At 50.7% G+C, this 18,220-nt stretch overlaps 1 protein-coding gene across 1 annotated transcript in view; it reads left to right on the forward strand.

Annotated features, from left to right (window-relative positions):
• Positions 1–17,460, forward strand: part of LOC132342981 (transcription factor CP2-like protein 1) — a 19,888-nt gene extending 2,428 nt beyond the window's left edge. Inside the window, 13 exon segments of the mRNA XM_059878368.1 lie at positions 8,043–8,201; positions 8,836–9,104; positions 9,194–9,267; positions 9,990–10,095; positions 10,178–10,317; positions 12,722–12,871; positions 13,127–13,237; positions 13,698–13,795; positions 14,006–14,186; positions 14,328–14,372; positions 14,375–14,423; positions 14,816–14,906; positions 15,599–17,460. Coding sequence (XP_059734351.1) covers positions 8,043–8,201; positions 8,836–9,104; positions 9,194–9,267; positions 9,990–10,095; positions 10,178–10,317; positions 12,722–12,871; positions 13,127–13,237; positions 13,698–13,795; positions 14,006–14,186; positions 14,328–14,372; positions 14,375–14,423; positions 14,816–14,906; positions 15,599–15,701 — 1,576 coding nt within the window. The 3' untranslated portion in view covers positions 15,702–17,460.
• Positions 17,461–18,220: the final 760 nt, after the last annotated feature.

Genomic DNA, 18,220 nt, shown 5'->3' on the forward strand with positions numbered 1-18,220 from the left:
ATCAGTGGTATGGGGGACCAAGGAAAGGCAGGGAAGTCTGTGGGCTCTGGGGCCCATCTGGTCTCAGCAATAGAAGCCTAAGGTAGAGCAAATACGGAGGAGGCAGGGGGCTGGATCCCATGACCTCTGGATGTCCTTTCTGGCCGACAGCCTTCGTGTTTCAGAGCAATCTTTCATGAACTAAGTCTGAGTCACTGTCTCAGTGCTGACAATTCCCACTGCAGTGGCTCAGAGCTGGGGCAGGAGCAATGGGGCTAGCTTCTCTTGGGGGCACACTGTCCATCTTAGATTTGGAGGGCAGAAATGAGGGGCGGGCGGAGCAAGGGGCAAGGCATTCCAGGAGGATGAGTGGCAATCACTCAAAAAGGCTCTCAGACCGGAAGTCATAATAGAACTACCAGGAGGCCTCTTACTAGGAGAGCTGAGTGAATGAGCACAGCTGCTGGGCTCTCGGGAGCCTGGGGATGATGGGATGGACAGATGACTTCGAATCTGCATATGGCCAAAGTCCAGCACACTAAGAGAACCTGGTCCTCACCCTGGTCTGCCCTTTTTTCCTACTCCGTGATCTTGGGCAGAGAGCTGTCCATCATCTCTGGAGGGTCTTTAGTTTCTTTCTCTTCAGATTGGATGAATTGGACTAAATTATTTTGAAACGGGGAATTGGATTAAATGCGGAGGATAATTGCCTGTCTCTTAGTGTTCTTTTGAGCATTCTATAAGTTAATATATGTAAAGAATTGGACAGAGAAAGTACATGATAGTTACTATTGTATTTTTAAAAAATTTTAAGGATTCTTATTAACCTTGGGTTTGTAGGTGAGTTTCAGGGAGTTCATGAACCCCTCGAAGTTGTATCAAATTCTGGAGGATAAGCATTTTCTGGAGGAGAGTTCAGAGCTTTCCTCTGCTCCTCAGAGAATCTAAGATCCCCCAAGATTAAGAATCACCAGCCTGAATGACGCCAGGGCCCTCCATTGGGGGTTGAGATTCTTTGACTGCTATTCCATAAGGACTGACCTATTTTCTCCTGTAAACACCTTCAGTTCAAGCCCCTCCCTGCTTTGGCCTCTGCCCTCATGGGTTGTCAAGGACAGCCCAAGCTGAGCACATGAGTGGCTGGCCTTTCCCTCCAGCTTTAGAATTGGGGTTCCCACGTTGGGGCGTTTGTCATGGTTGAGGCCAAGCCTGGGTTCTCATCTCCAGCTGGGGAGAGGAAGAGTGCCCAGGGTCAGTGGGGCTGGGAATGCAGAGAACACAGTGAGAGGCCTGGCCTTGTCCCATCTCCCTCACGTCCCCCTGCCAGCCCACCCCATGGGCCCCAGAGGCAGATGCCACTCTAATGAGCTAAGGCTCGTGGCAGGCATCGGTAATTATGATTTTATGGAAATATAGAAGGCTCTTACGCAAGTGCCTGACACACTTCCTGGCTGTGGCTTCTGGGACAGCAAGGTCCCCAGGGCCTGGAGGAGGGCCTCTCCACCCCTTGGAGCTCGGGACACTGGCATACAGCCAGCCACCCTTCCACTGCCTGTGGCACTGTCCCTAACGCGCCCTGAGTGAGCGGCCCCCTCCCTCTGTGCCTCAGGCTCCCTGGAGGGGCACAACATGGGCTCCAGTATGTGCAGCCCCTCCCCCACCCCACCAGGCTGAACTGTCCTGAAGACCTGTTTTCTCGGGAGGGGGATGTTTCCCTCTCCTCCAATGAGAACGCCTCTCTTTCCAAGAAGATGCCCCTTCTATGCGGTTTCTGTTCTCCTTGAGGCTGGGGACATAAGGCTGATGGCGGCCTGTGGTGGGGAAGTCATAACCCCCGGCTGCCCCTCCCAGGCCCTATACCAGTTTGCCCAGCCCCCTCCCCCATGCCTCTGATGTCCTGAAGTCTCCCCATACCCACCCACAAAGCATCTGTTACCAAGGCAACAGCAATGTCATCACTTTGGGGTGAGCAAAGAGGTGGAGCCCAGTGGATGGGGTGGGGCTGTTAGGGGTTAGACTTTTGGAGGTATGAGCACTGGGGGCCCCCAAACTCTTAAGGGAGGCTCTTTTGCTGCAGAGGGGCCCTGGGCACACACTGGGGTGCAGACTGCCCCTGAGACCTGGTGGGAAAGCCGGAGGATGAAGTCTGGAAGGAACTGGATCCGGGTGTTAGAGGTGAGGGTGACTGGCTTTATTAAGTGAAAGAAGCATGAGGGTGATGATGTGACTACACTTGATCTTAGCCAAAAGGCCGAGAAGCGATGAGGGTGATGATGTTAAAGAGAGGTTGAGGCAGGCAGGATGGGGCCCGCCTAAAACTCCTCCCTTAGTGTTCAGCTTATTAACTCCTTCAGGGCAGAGATTTTCTGGCTGGTTGTCTAGACTGTTGAAACAGCAGCTGGAGTTCCCGGGGCCAGCCTGGACCCACACCGCCCCCTGCAGGCCACACAGAAACTAGCACTGTATATCTTTCGGATAGGAGCGTGTAGGTGGGCTTCCCAGGGGGCGCCAGTGGTAAAAGGACTTGCTTGCCAATGCTGGAGACACAAGTAAGGCAAGTTCGATCCCTGCGTCAGGAAGATCCCCTGGAGGAGAAAATGGCAACCCACTCAAGTACTCTTGCTGGGATAATCCCATGGATAGCAGAGCCTGGCAGGCTACAGTCCATAGAGTCGCCAAGAGTCAGACATGACTGAAGCGATTTAGCAGATGTAGGTGGGGCCTTTAAGAGTCTACATTTGTGACATCTAAACCATGGGGTCCTACTAAATGCCTAGAGAGGCTTTGGGCTCCGGAGGTCCTTGTTTACTGCCTTTGAAGCCCTCTTGTAAATCCTGACCCAGAGAGTGCCAACAATACAGGGGTTCCCTCTGAACAGACTTGGGGGTAGGGAGCAGTGGGGACAGAGATGTGCCTTGAGCTGAGCTGACAGAGGCCATCAAGAGGGCTGGAAGGCAGAGGGAATAGCCTGGGCAAAGCCCAGGTGTGAAATAGAACAGACTGTTCTGGAAGTGCAGGACTGTAAGCAAGGGAGAAGGGGAGTGGTGAGAGGGAAAGGCAGAAGAAAGTGGGCCAATGGCTGTGGATGCTGGGCCAGGAAGACGGGTTTTCCTGCACAAACAGGCTTCTCAGACTCACTCATGGGAACCCAGGTGAACAATCTAGGGGTACCATGGGGCATGAGGAGGGAGCAGGTGGGCAGAGTGGTTCACCCAGGACTGGAAAGGAATTTAAAGACAAGGCTCTATATTAAGTGTTTGTGAAAGCCTTGCTTTTGAATCCAAGAATATCCATATTAGTTTTCCCACTAAAAAATGATTTTAGGCACTTTCCCTGATGCTCCAGTGGTTAAGAATCCATCTTCCAATGCAGGGAACTCAGGTTCAATCCCTGGTCGCAGAGCTAAGACCCCGCATGCCATGAGGCAACTAAGCCCATGTATCGCAACTAGAGAAAGCCCGAATGCCATGATGAAGACCTAGCACAGCCAGAAAAAATTTTTTAACAAGCACTAACCACTGTGTACCACTGATGCCTGAAGATGGGTGTGGTTACCCAGGGGTTTTCATAGCCCAGCTTGAGAATGTCACCAAGAGTGATGATGGTATGGTCATTCTTGTGTCACAGGAACATCTCTCTGGTTCCCAGGGGCAGCAACATGGAAACAGAGCCAGAGTAGTGGGCTAAGAGCCTTCTAAGGGGATGGCCAGGAACGAGTCTTGTTTTGGCCTGGGTGCATGGCAGTGAGGTGACTCAGGGTCCAGCCCACTCTCACTAGCTAATCAGTTCAGTTCAGTTGCTCAGTCATGTCTGATTCTTTGCGATTCCATGGACCACAGCACGTGTGCCAGGCTTCCCTGTCCATCATCAATTCTCAGAGCTTGCTCAAACTCATGTCCATCGAGTCAGTGATGCCATTTCATCCTCTGTCGTCCCCTTCTCCTCCTGCCTTCAAATCTTCCCCAGCATCAGGGTCTTTTCCAATGAGTCAGTTCTTCTCATCAGGTGGCCAAAGTATTGGCCACTAGCTAATAACCTTGGGCAAATTGCACAGACTGTAATTGGGACCTTCTTATCTCAAGAGGTGGTCGTAAGATGCAGTGGGACCTGGAAGATCGAATACCCTAGAAAAGCTGTTTCCTTGCAGCCTTCATTGCTACTCATCCCAAGGGAATTCTCAAGTCATAGCCACACCTGAGGAAATCACAATCCTGTATCCTGTCTCTCTGCCATCATTAGTCCCCCAACCCCCATTCTACAAAACCAACCGCAGCAGCCCAGCCACTGTCATTCATATTTGGCCATCTTCAGAGCTCACGGGCCAGGAGTGGAACAGAAAGCATTTTGTCCCCATTTTGCAGCTGGAGAGGCTGAAGCTCAGAAAGGTCAGAAGTCCCTCATCAGAATCCAGGTTCCAGGGTCCAATACTTCTTTGAGAGCTGTTGAATAAATGAATGCACTTATCATTCAAATCCCCACATCAGCCCCTTTCTTTGCAGGAGGGGGAGTAGGCCTGACTCTCCAGCTCCTCTAGTTGGAGTGTTGCTTGGAGACTCGTTTCAGAATTCCATACACATTTGTCAGGCAGAGTGTGTCATACAGTATGGTCATTAGGAGAAAGGGTAGTAGTTCAGGCAGCCTGGGTTCAAACCCTGGCTGTGTCTTGTCTTAGCTGTGTGACCTTGAGGTAGCAACTTAATTTCTTGGACCCTCAGTTTCCCCATCTGTATAATTGGGGGGAGGGAGGCAGTGATAATAGAATAATAGAAACAAATAGCATTTACCTTAGAAGGTAGATGGAAAAGCACTCTGAAGTCACACTGAACACTAAAGAACTGTTTGTTAAATAAGCAGACCCTCTACATTTGTGTGTTATATAAATAAACCTACACTTTCAAGTGTTAAATAAATTAACCTGTATAATGGACTAGGCACTGGAAATATATAGAGAAAAGGACATCTATATTGGGACTTTGCTGGCAGTCCATTTCCACTCTAGGTGATGTGGGTTCTGTCCCCTGGTCCCCTGGTCAGGGACTTGAGATCCTGATCCCACACACTGTGCAGTGAGCCCACAATAAATAAATAAAAAGACACCTACATTTACTGAGCGCTCAATTATCATCTCATTCATTATTACCCAGCCCTGTGGGGTAGAGGTTCTCATCATCCCCTTTTTATAGTTTCAGCACGAACCTCAGAAAGGTTTAGTTTCTTACCCAAAGCCACACAGCTGTGCTTGCACTCAGGGTCTATCTCGAGAAACATACTCTTCAACCTAAACACTAACCCATCTCTTAGTCTCTACTTTCAAGGGACTTCCACTCTGATAGGAAAACAGACATTAAGCAAAGTGAACAAAGAATAAACTGCATGTCAGATGACTGCTGTGAAGGAATTTGGTGAAGGGCTGAGACACATGGAGAACATAAATGCCAACTGGCCGGGTGGCAGAAGGGTTTTAAGAAGGAGACAGTGGACTTCCTTGGTGGTTGAGGGTTCAGAATCCGTGTGCCAATGCAGGGGACATGAGTCACGCCATGGGGCAACTAAGCCCCAGGGCCACAAGCTTGCGCATTGCAATGAAGAGTAGCCCCCACTCTCCACAACTAGAGAAAGCCCACGCCCAGCACCAAAGTGCAGCCAAAAATAAATAAATAATTTTAAAATATATTGTATATAAAAAAAAGGAGGCGGTAACTTTGAAACATGAACCGAGTACCTTTCCAGCGTGAGACTTCCTAATGGTGAGAAGAACTCTCAGGAATACAAGGCTGGGGACTCAAAGACAGGTCTGTGCCTCCTCAAACTCTAGGGGCTGCTGTTCAGTATGATGCCTTGTGGAGTTGCGTACCTAGAAGCCTCAGAAACAGTTTGTTGGGAAAAGAAATCACCCTACTACTACTGGCCTATAATTGTAGCCCAGCTGGTAAAGAATCCACCTGCAATGCAGGAGACCACACTTCGATCCCTGGGTCAGGAAGAGTCCCTGCCTGGAGAAGGGAATAGCTATCCACTCCAGTATTCTGGCCTGGAGAATTCCATGGACAGAGGAGCCAAGCAGTCTACAGTCCCTGGGGTCTCAAAGAGACACGACTGAGCGACTTTCACTTACTACTACTAGGTAGGTTCAGTGAATGGATGAGGGACACTCCTCTCAGCCCCTCTTCTTCTGAGGGAGCAGTAGGCTTTACACTCTAACTCTCCAGGTTAGAATGTTGCCTGGGATAAAAGACAAAACAAAACAATACATTTTGGTTAGAGGAGAAGGACAGTGAATTATTCCTTAGCAATTTTTACAGAAAAAAAAAGTTACTTCCTTGGCTTAGGGTAAGGAATAACCCCAAGGGTATTATTAGGATCGAGTTATGCCATGCCTAGACAATGATAGAGCTGTTTGGATGTGAAAAAAAATCCACCTTAAAAAAACATATCATGCTTTGGGACTTCTCTGCCGGTCCAGCTAAGCCTTCCATTACAGGGCGCAGGGGTTCGGTCACTCGAGGGGGAATTAAGATACTGCATGCCTGTGGTGCAGTCCCCCTCCCCAGACCAGCTCCTGGTGGTGTCCTCTGAGGGGTCCACACCAGTCTCCGCCTTTTCTACTTCCATCCTCCATAACAAACCACCTCCCACCACCTACTCATTCCTTCACCCCACTGCCACTTCCTCATCCTGCTCCACCCAGACCAGGGCCACGCCCTGCCTCCTCACCCTTCCTAGCCCCTTCCTCTGGCTTTCTTGGTATCTTGCTCTGTCCAGCCTTGGAGGGTCCCATGGTGGGGATCTTCTGGCCTTGAATCCAGCTTTGGGCAATGGGTGAGTCTTGAAGTCTTAGGGGTCTTAATGGGGATCTTGGGGACTCAAAGTTTCTTTGGCCCCCATTGGCAGGAATGTTCCCATCCCCTTTTCTCCTTTGGTCTGGCTTCATAGGAGAAGAATGTAGGTACAGGACTGGGGGGCCAGGTACCTGGAGGAACCCAGCCCATTGTGTGTGGGGGGGGGGAGTGGGGGTTGGCGGGGAGAGAGGCATACTCTTTGGTTTTCCTTCTCCCTTCCTCTGAGGAGGGGTTGCCAGAATCACAAAGCCTTGATAGTTAGGGTCACAGGAGGTCAGGCCACATCTTTGGAGCCCTGTGTCTGCTCTCTGAAACGCCCTTATCTGTTTACACCAAATACAGTAGTGGGAGGTGGGGGCAGCGGGCCGGGGCTGACTGTGCACAGTGACAATGGGAGCTGAGCCCGAGGAAGGGAGCCATCCACAAACACAGCCTGCTCCACACCCCAGGGCAGAGCGCCCAGCTGGACCCCCTCCCCTTCTGCCTTCCTGGGGAGGGGGCCATCCACAAACACAGCCTGCCCCACGCCCCAGGGCAGAGCGCCCAGCTGGACCCCCTCTCCTTCTGCCTCCCCAGGGAGGGGGCACTCCCAGGCCCACCCCCCTTCACGGGTGTGCTCTCCTTCCCATCACCACCCTGAGCTGTCTCCAAAGCAAGCTGGACTATATTCTGTAAACTCCAGTCCCCTAGCCAGGCAGCCCCCAGTGACAGGACAGGTGCTGGGCCATCACTGCCCCTCTATGGGGGGAGGCTGGGGGGCGGCCAGGGGGAGGCCAGGGGGAGCAAAGGCCCTTTGTAGGTCCACGTGACGCTGTGTGTCTGTTTGTCCTGTCTCCTGGAGTGGTCAGGCTCCTAGCCCCCATAGCGTCCTGTGAGGGGTCCAGGCAGTCGGTCTCCAGGAATCAACTTGGCTTATGTATCTGGAGCTAATCTCTTAGCTCCAGGGTGCCCCTCATGGTTCCTGGGCCTCTTGGGGAACGTTGAAGGTGGGGTTAGTGGATATCCATCCCTGTGACTGGTTTTGCTGCAAAACTGTCTCCCCTTTGAGTTAATGATTGGTGGGGAGCCCTAGGGACATCATTTCTCCATTCCCCCCCTGGGCAGCTTGGGCTGCCTAACAGGTCCTGAGTTTCCTGGAGCCCTGGTTGCTCAGCCAATAAGGGGCCGAAGCCTTGCCCCACCCTTCTGTGTGTCCCTGCCTGTGTATAAAGCCTGGGCCCCCAGGTGGATGGCCCAGGGGGTCCAGCCCAACCCAGTGCTGAGCTCTCTGCGACACAGCTGGTCCTGCTCGCTCTCCAAGATGCTGTTTTGGCACAACCAGCTGGAGCACCTGTGGCCGAGCCCCAGGGAGCTGTACCGTGGGCCGCCAAGCAGCTTGCTCAGGTGGGGCCAGAACCCCTCCCTCCAGCCCCCGAGGAAGGCCCTGATCTGATTTGTGATGGACACGGTAGGGCCATCTGTTTCAAGCTGAAGATTATGGGCTTCCTGCTCTTGGGGGGTGGTTGGTCAGGGCGTGCATGCTCAGTCATATCCAACTCTTTGCGAACCCACTGGGAAATGGTCAAATGTATCTGGAATTTAGTGGGTCCCAGGACATCTCAAAGCACCCTAACCACCCACCCACTCAGGACACATGTTGGGCAGTCACTGGCCATCAGGCAAGCCTTGAGGTTGCAAATTGCCACTTCCTTCTCCAGGGGATCTTCCTGACCCAGGGATGGAACCCGGGTCTCCTGCATTGGAGGCAGACACTTTAACCTCTGAGCCACCAGGGAAGCCCAATTTGGTGTGTGTGTGTGTGTTTGTCGCTTATTCGTGTCTGACTCTTTGCAACCCCATGGACTGTAGCCCACCAGGCTCCTCTGTCCATGGAATTCTCCAGGCCAAGAATACTGGAGTGGGTTGCCATTTCCTTCTCCAAATTGATGGCAGATGTTTGCAAATATTGTAGTGTTGGGGATTTGCACCTTGAGGGATGTCTGCTGGAGGCCAGAGCAGCTGAATGGGGACCCCTTAGGCCCTGGCTGCTGCAGGGGTACCTGCTTCAGCAAACTGTAGGCTCCCTGGAGGGCGAATCTGGCAGAAAGAGTCAAAGCCTCTTGGAGGAGGGGGTGGACAGGGCAGAAGCCAGCCGTGCCTTCCTCTTTCAGGAAGAGCTGGCCAACATCCCCCGAGCGGAGCAGCCCTGCCCCGTGTTCCAGTACGTGCTCTGTGCAGCCACTTCGCTGGCACAGGTGAACCAGGGTGCTCTGGACCTGGGGATGGAGAGGGGCGAGCGGGGTGCTAGTGGGAGGCTGGACCTGGGGTGGGCTGGGGGTGGCAGGCAGCCTCTCTGCCCCTGAGAGGGGTGCCCACTTCCCCTCAATTTCTCCTAGGCCAGTCCTATGAGGTACAGATGCTCTGCAACCCCAGACTGGTCGATGCCACTCAGGAGCCCCGGCTGCTGAAGGCAAGTGCCTCCACTCCCAGAACTGGCAAAGGCTGGCTATGACTCTCCCTCTGGCAGGAAGCCAGTGTCACCACAGTGATGTCATTCTCAAGTAGAACCCGCTCACGTCCACCTTTTCATTTGACCTTCACAACAGCTCAGTGGTGGCGGGAATTGTTGAGGAAAAAGGCACAGTGAGATGAAGTATTATTTTCTCAAGGACACAGAGCCAGTAAATAGCAGAACCAGGATTTAGAAATACATTTACATAGCATTATTCACACACATGATTCCATCTCTCAGGAAAAAAAAAGTTTTTATTTAGCTCCCGTTCTTTGCCAGAAACTGTTCTATGCACTAGAGATTCAGGGGTAAAGAGACAGATGTGGCTTCTTTCCTTGGGGACTTGCGTTCTACTGAGACAAACATGTCATTGAACAATTTAGATACGATTACAAGTTGATTTACAAATCGCAAACTGCTAAGTGCTGTGAAGAAAGAGTGACTGAGTGCAAAGGGATTAACTCCTCCATTTTACAGATGAGGAAACTGAAGCTCTAGGTTACTTCCTCAGTTTCACTGCTTGTTGAGTGGCAGGTGGCCTCTGGACACAGATCTAGTTATTCTAAGTCCTTTTGCCCCATGTGGGTGGGAGGGAAGGTAAGGGAGAGGCTGGCAAGGTTGGCTTGTCCCAGAGGTGGGAGCTGGTTCCCAAATGCCACGGCACCCTCCTGTGCCCACAGAGCGTGGTGCGTGTGGTTTTCCACGACCGGCGCCTGCAGTACACTGAGCAGCAACAGCTGGACGGCTGGAGGTGGAGCTGGCCTGGGGACCGTATCCTGGACATAAGTGACTGGGGAGGGACCAGGGCCCTTCAGGGCTGCTGTCTGGCTTAGAGGCCCCTGTGGATGGGGCGGGCGGTGGTGCTGAGCCCTGCTCCCTGCCTGCCAATCTGTGCCTGCAGATATCCCTCTGTCTGTGGGGGTGCTGGAACCCCAAGTGCTGCCCTCACAACTGAACACCGTGGAGTTTTATTGGGACCCGACCAAGAGGACCTCTCTCTTCCTGCACGTGAGTCTGAGGCTGGGACAGGAAGGAGGCTGGAGGTCAGATGAGGGTGGCAGCAGCCTATATGGAAAAGAAAGGTGAGCTTGGGTGGAGGTCAGAGGAGGTAATAAGAATGAATCACTTCCAGAAAGCACCATGAGGAACAAAGGTGGACACATGTTGATTGAATGTCACCGTAGGGAAGGACTTGTTAAACATTAAGGTGATGGAAGAAATGACAAGACACAGGACAGAATTTAGCTTCATAGAAAGTAATGGTCTGCAAAGTGTAGGCAAGATTAAAAGGAGACATCACATGGGGAAAACAGTTGCCACATATAACATACATGATGTTATATTTTAAATATATAAAAAATTCTCATACATGAAAAAGTATATGAAAGCTCAATAGAAAAATTGGCAAAGGATATAAGCAATTTATAAAGAAAGATACAAATTGCTAATACAAGTAGACAGTTCAAACTCACAAAATGTTAATAATGCTAATTAAAACTACATGTATATATGTACACACACACACAGCTTCCTTGGTGGTTCAATGGTAAAGAATCCACCTGCCAATGCAGGAGATATGCCTTCAATCCCTGGGTCAGGAAGATCCCCTGGAGAAGAAAATGGCAATCTACTCCAGTATTCTAGCCTGGGAAATCCCATGGACAAAGGAATGGCAGGCTACAGTCCATGTGTTGCAAAGAGTCAGACATGACTTGACGACTAAACAACTACACACACACACACACACACACACACATATGCAAACTGGCAAAGACTCTTAAAAAACTATTATTTGTAAGCTTTAGAGAAACAGACAACCTCATACTCCAAGAATGCAAATTGATGTATCCATTTTGTAAGTGGGCAAATTTTATTAAATTTAATATTCATACTCATTTTCCCAGTAGTTCTACCTCAAGAAATGCAGTGCTGAATAAGTACACAAACATAGCTTTAGCAGCTATTCATGCCCCTGCCATTTTTTATATTAAAAGATATTAATCAAAATGTCCATCAGATAAGGGTGGACTTTGAAATAGGTGTTTAGTAGTTTATAATGGAAATTGTGTAGCCATTATAATGATGTCTTGGGAAAAAAAATGATGTCTTGGAAATATTTCATGACAAGAGAAACTGCTTTCCCATACGTAAAGGCAGAATGTAGACTTGTGTTTAATGTTTGATTTCTATTTTGCAAAAATAAAAGTGTGTGTATATAAAAGTTGTGTTTTTTTCTTGCGCAGAGAAAAGATAGAAAGAAACAATACTTGAATGTTAACAGTACTCTCTGTGAGTGGTGGGGTGATGGAGATGCCCGTATCCTTTGTACTTTTTCAGTGCTGTACTGTACTTAGTTGCTCAGTCCTGACTCTGCGACCTGATGCACTGTGTAGCCTGCCAGGCAAGAATACTGGAGTGGGTTGCCATGTCCTCCTCCAGGGAATCTTCCCAACCCAGGGATATGAACCCAGGTCTTCCACATTGCAGGCAGATTCTTTACCATCTGAGCCACCAGGGAAGCCCGAGAATACAGGTGTGGGTAGCCTATCCCTTCTACAGGGGATCTTCCCGACTCAGGGATTGAACTGGGGTCTCCTGCATTGCAGGCGGATTCTTTACCAGCTGAGCTGCCAGGGAAGCCCCCTTGCATCTTCTATGTTGAATAGATTTCCTTTTATAATAAAAAGTATTGTCAAAATTCACATATAAGTCCCTTTTTTGAATGTCCTCTGTACTCTAAGCACCTGGACGAGGAGCCAGGTGGATATGGCACAATTTCAGTTCCAGTACTTCTTGGCATGGACCTTGCCTGGGTAATGTAATCTCTACGAGCCTCAGCTTCCCTACCTGTAAAGTTGGATTCTTTAACTGTTCTTCACAAGATTGCAGGAAGGCAATCATAACCACTGTAGTGGTTGTGCAGATCAGGAAGGCTTCCTAGAGTAGACTGCTAGGTTTAGCAAATAAAATACAGGACACTCAATTTAGATAAATTTTGAACTGGTAACTTTACCCTGGAATGGAATGTATGGGCTCAAGTGTGAGCAGAGAGCGCTTTCCCAGTAGAGGACTCTAGGGACAGCTATGCAGGTGTATTGGGGTGATAAGTAGGCTAGATGAGTGGGTCAGTGGGTTCATTGATGGGAGGAAGAGCAGCCAGGCAGAAAGGCTTGTCTCTTTAAGGTGCTTGAATGCTGCGGTCAGGGACTTTGCTTCTCGTCTCATAGTCTTAAGGAGACACTGAGGGATTTTGAACCAGGGAAAGAACCTAATAAGGTATACCTTAAGAATAGACACTGGTTGGGGATGGAAAGTTGCTGTGGCTTACAGGTGGCAGACAGGTAGCAGGTTTCAGGTGAGATCCCTTGAATATGGGCAGGACCTAGATAGTCACCCTTCTTTTCCACCTCAGGTTCACTGCATCAGCACCAAGTTCACTCGGAAAAAAGCTGGGGAGAAAAGCGTCCCCTTCTGCCTCCAGATCGACACTTTCAAGCCCAGTGACAAGGAGCTTCCGCTGGAGCACCTGCATTCAGCTGGCTGCCTCCTCAAGGTGTTTAAGGTGCGGGCAGCATGGGGCCCTTTCCCCTCCTTCCCTCCCTCCCTCTCAGGGCTGTCACCCTGCCTTGCTGGCTGTGTGGATCTGACTTGGCATTGGGGTAGACCCTCACTCAGCCTGCAGACCCTGGACCTGGGACTGTTTCCTTCTCTGTACACAGATGGATGGGGCTTGGTCTCTTTCTCAGAGCCCTTCCTGTCATGAGAAGTGGGCAGGTAAGGAGGGGAATGCTGACATTTCCTTGTCATCCTCCTGCAGCCCAAAGGAGCTGACCGGAAACTGAAAACTGACCGGGAGAAGATTGAGAAACAGCCCGTGCATGAGAGAAACAAGTATCAGACAGCCTGTGAGAGCACCATCTTCATGGAGGTACGTGTGCTGGGCAGTGGGGGCCGGGGGGCAGAAAACATCCTCATTGTACACGTGCGGAAACTGAGGCCTCAGGTGTTGCGGCTGCTGCATGATCATCAGCACCCCCACATACACACCAGTGAGTCCCCGTTTCCTGCGAGGACAAACTGCAGTGCCTATAGTTGACGGTTCCCAGGAGCAGACGCTCACAGCCTGCCTCTCCTGTGCCCTGCTGCTGCGACTACCGGACTTCTGCTCCCTCTTCCTGGTGCATCTCCCTTGCTGCTGTAGCTCCTCCAGAAGTTCCCCAACTCCCCAGCCAGACCTGAGGCTAGTTTAACTCTCTTCATTGTGTGGAAATCTGATCTACCTGTGAGGGGCTCCTGGGGCAGGGACCAAGTTTGGCCCAAGGCCTGCCAACAGTCACCACTGCACTCCTGAATGTCCAGGCTAACCTTGCTGTTTGTTTGCCCCACAGTGTTCACCGTGGCCAGAGCTCGTTTCAGGGGCCCACCTGCCTCTGAGCCCTTTTGCTCTGACCTCTCCCCACTCCTGCAAGCTCCTGTCCCCGGAGAGGTGAGGCAGGATAAACACCTCCTATCAGCCCCTGGGGTGAGAGTGAAGAGAGAAGCCCTCAACTCAGGAGGCCAGCGAGGGGCAGGCCCAGGGGTGCCACTGAGGGAGCTTCTGGGGAACAACTGGGTGACACCAGGACAGGCCTAGGGAAGTGGGGGTAGGAGACTGGCCACCCTGCTCCTCTGAGCCAGACTCCCTGCTCCCCCATAGGCTCTGCTCCTCACCATCATTCACCTTGGACACCTTGGGGGGCAGCCTAGCTCTTGTGAGTCTTCCCCCTACCCCCAACTCTTCCAAAGCCTTCTCAGCAGTTCCCTCTTTCTCCATAATAGGGTGGCCCTGCCCCCTGGTGGACAGATGTGGTATGGCCACAGATCGCAAAATGGTTGCCTGATGGCATTGGGCACGTCCCTTGGGCAGGATGAGCCTCCCTTCTCAGACTTGGGACCCCCAAGGGCAGGGATGTTTCCCCTCCACCTTGTTCTCAGTCCATGGGACCACGGTGTCACTTGGACCACTCTTTATGCCTCAGGGTCTGAACCCCGGAGCCTCCGTCCTAGAGACACAGCAGTGGTTGCTCATCGGCACTGGTTCTCCAGCTACTGGCGGTTGCTGGCCAGTTTCACTGGTGAGGCTGGGATCTGGTCCACAGGTAGGGACCAGACCTGGAGGGGACTGAGGGCACTCAGGCAGGAAGCCTGTCTGTCCTGGCTTGCTCTGTGTCCTTCAACTAACTTTTATTTAGAACTAATTGTTGACACAGCATAATGCTTGCTAGGCTCTCTTCTTGTGGATTATCTCATACAATTTATACATTACCCCCGAGGACAGGGCTCAGAGAGGCTAAATAACTTGCCCAAGGGCACATATCTAGCCAGTGGCAGAGGTGGAATTTGAATCCAAGTCTGACTCCCACGTCTGGATATACTAGGGCTATTTGTAGACTAATAGTGGATCGTATCCCTTGCCACCCTTGGTCTCTGGCCTCTCTTCCCCTAATCTAGCCGTCTGATTTCTCAGGCACTGATCTGCTGAAGCTTACTCCCCAGGACCTTATTCAGATCTGTGGAGCTGCTGACGGGATCCGCCTTTTCAATACTCTCAGAGCCAGGTGCTGGGCATTGCCAACCAGGGTTCCCTTTTCACTGTAGTGTGTGCGTGCTAAGTCACTTCAGTCACCTCTGACGCTTTGCAACCCTATGAACTGTAGCCTGCCAGGCTCCTCTGTCCATGGGATTCTCCAGGCAAGAATACTGGAGTTGAAAAAAAAAAAATATTGGAGTTGGTTGCCACGCCCTTCTCCAGGGGATCTTCCCCAACCCAGGGATCGAATTTGTCTGTCTCCTGCATTGGCAGGCAGGTTCTGTACCACTAGTGCCACCTGGGAAGCCCTGCCAGTGTAGTGGCACTTACCAACTCAGCTGCAGTCCTGTTTCATAGAATGTTTAAGTGGAAGGCACCTGAAAAACTACTCAACCCCACGTCTTTTTACAAAGTAAGAAACTCAGGAGGACAGTAAGAGACCTGAGGACAGCAACCTGCTGCCTGAGGCCAGAGCAAGGCTAGCAGAGTTGGGCTTAAGTCAGGCTGCTGTGACTTCTTTCTGTGCCCATCCGGTGTACATCACTGTTTCTGGGGGTACAGGTGGATTTTTCTCCTCTCCTCTCCCCACAGGGTCCAGCCTTCACTAAATCTTGGTGACCCCTCTCCCTAGACACCTGGGAGGAGGTGGGGTTCTCCCAAAGGGGCTAAAACTGGGACCTGTTAGTTCAGGTTTGAACGTAGACTTTTCTCTTGGCCCAGGCCGATCCGACACCAGCTGACCTTGTATGTTGCTCAGGAGACCTGTAGGCAAGACGATGAGGTTCCTAAGAACCCTGACTCAGGTGAGGTTCTGGGGTCTTGAGAAAACAAAAGAAGAAAGCCAGGCGTAGCTGCATGAAACCTCTTCTGGTCTGGGACCCAGTATGCCCTTGGCATTCTCATCTTCTGTAATTTGACTAGTCTTCTCCTTCCAGTATGTTTCCCTGGGTTTATTCCTCCATGCTCTACACTCTGATTCCACAAATATCATCCAATTTGTCATTCTGTTAGTACAAGGGATTAGAACACTATAATCTTGTTACTGCATTTGGGCTTCAGTCATTCATACAGCGTCCCATCGCTTCTTTAAACTGGAGGTTCCTCTCAATTTGAGGCCTTGCCAGAGGTAAGGAAGGGGAGGTGAAAATGGAAGTGAATTTATAAACTTTTTTCCTTTACTCCTTCTCCCCATCTGGGCACCTCCCAATGAGCTGTTACTTTGCCCTCTGGGCAGTGGCACCCCCCACTGACTCTTGCCCCTGTGCTGCCCACACCCCCAGGCTTTTATCAAGAGATCTCCCTGGATGAACTCAGTGCTGTAGAGCTCCTGGGGAAACTGGCTGAACTCCTGGCCCTCCCAGCCAATCAGGTCCACTGTCTTTTCCATCAGGGCCCCGGGGGCATCCTCATTCTCCTCAGTGACCAGGTAAAGTAGGCAGTGGTTCCCTGCACAGTCCCATGAGGTTGGAAGGCGGCTTGAATACTCTTCCAACCTCAGGCCCAGTCTCGCTGTCTCTGCCCTAGCTTGTTCTGTTTGGTTCTAAGAACAGAATTGTCTTAGTGACCCCTTCTCCCTTGCAGGTGGCTCAGAATCTTAAGGATGAATCGTACTTTGTGGCTGTGGTGAAGAAAGGTAGGGATTTTAGAGGGAGAGGTTGTGTGCCTGGCAGGCCCTAGAAAGGTTAAGATTGTCTTATACCATCTCTTAAATGAGACTGAAAGTTTCCTTGAAGGTGTGTTGTGGGTACTGTGCCCCAACCAACTGGTGAACATCTGCTCCATGCTAGCTTTGCGTCAAAACAACAGTCATATAGCTAAGAACAGCTACTCATTGCTCAGTAAAAAGTTAACAATATTCTCATGAGGGAAAAATGCCCTGGTTTGAGGCAGTTATTAGGAGAGGGAAAGCCCTTGCTCTCCCCACCACACTGCCGCAACCCAACAGTCATACAGGTCACAATGGCAGGTGCTTGCTGGACATCACCTGGAGCACAGCACTTCCGATCAGCAGGCTGGTGGTCCTAGTTATTCACTGTCTGTCCTCTCTCCCTCCTCTCTGCTCCTGTACCCAGGGAGGTCCTAAAGAGCTGGACTCGGGCCCTGGAAGAACATTTGATGTGGCAGATGTACCACAGGCTGCTTTGATGTTTGGGAACAGCACAGTAGGTTGGGGGTCTGTCTCATCCCACTAGAGCCCCTTCTTTTTTAAACTGCTTTCAGTGCAGAATCTAGATGGCTACTACCTGGTTCTGACCTAGGCCCAGAGGTACCCTGCTCAAGAGGAGGAGACTGGTGCCAGCCTGGTTCTTTGGGGTCCTGTGTTCACCAGTAGCCTTTTTAAAATCCTCAGATGCTTCACCAGGGTTCAGGTGAAGAGCCAAACCATCATGGGTCCTACAAGCAGGCCCCAGGCTCATGTTTCTGCTCAGCAGCAAGTCGCTGGAACCCCTGAGACAAGCTGAGCTGAGCTGGCCAAGCCTGTGAGGCAAACACCCTGGCAATATGGATAAGCAACTCTTGCCCTAAGCTGCTCAACTACAGCTATTCTTGAACAATGAGGTTATACGGCTTTATTTTTTTAAATGTAGTTGAATTAAAATCTTAATTTTGTTTCATTTTTAGGTTTATAATCTACCTGAAACTTAATTTTCTGTGTATTTTTTTTCCATGTAGAAAACCAACTTTATATGTACTTCTTAAGTAAGTGATATTAGACCATGTTTTATTTCATTCCTTTTTTTTTCCTCCCAATCCCCTTCCCTTAAAACTTTCTGATGGAAAATTTTAAACATACTGAAAAGAAAAACCCATGTGTGCATGGTGTGGAAGACAGACCCAAATGCCTTTATTAATCATTTGCCCCATTTGTCATTTACTGATCATCTCTGGTGAGTCCTAAACCTGCTGACCTCTGGCTAGGGAGGGTAGGCAGAAGGAAGACTTTAAACACTGGATTAACAGGATTAAAGGACAGGAAGGGAGAATCTGCATATTGAAGTTCAAAGACCTAGAACTTGCCTCCCTCAAAGACCAAGGCTGCCTCAATAAGGACAAGGAAGCAGGCAGGCATCTGCTTGTACCCCTGGAAGGGAGCGTGGGACCCCGTCAGCCCCAGATGACCAGTCCAGACTAGGCCTTTACCTCATGCAGCATGAGTGGATTTCAAGTGAGGCTCATGATTCCACAGGGCTCCCCAGGGGTCTTTCAGGGCAGGGAAGATACCCTGAGATCTAAATTGAGGTTGCTGATCCGGCTCCACTTCTCGTCCCTATCTCCACTGAAGGATAGGGGCACCACTGCATTTAGCCTTTGTTTATCTTTCAAGCTAGGAGCCTCCAGCAG

The sequence above is a fragment of the Bos taurus genome, chromosome 19 (assembly GCF_002263795.3).
Source record: "Bos taurus isolate L1 Dominette 01449 registration number 42190680 breed Hereford chromosome 19, ARS-UCD2.0, whole genome shotgun sequence".
In the NCBI taxonomy this organism is placed as follows: Eukaryota; Metazoa; Chordata; class Mammalia; order Artiodactyla; family Bovidae; genus Bos; species Bos taurus.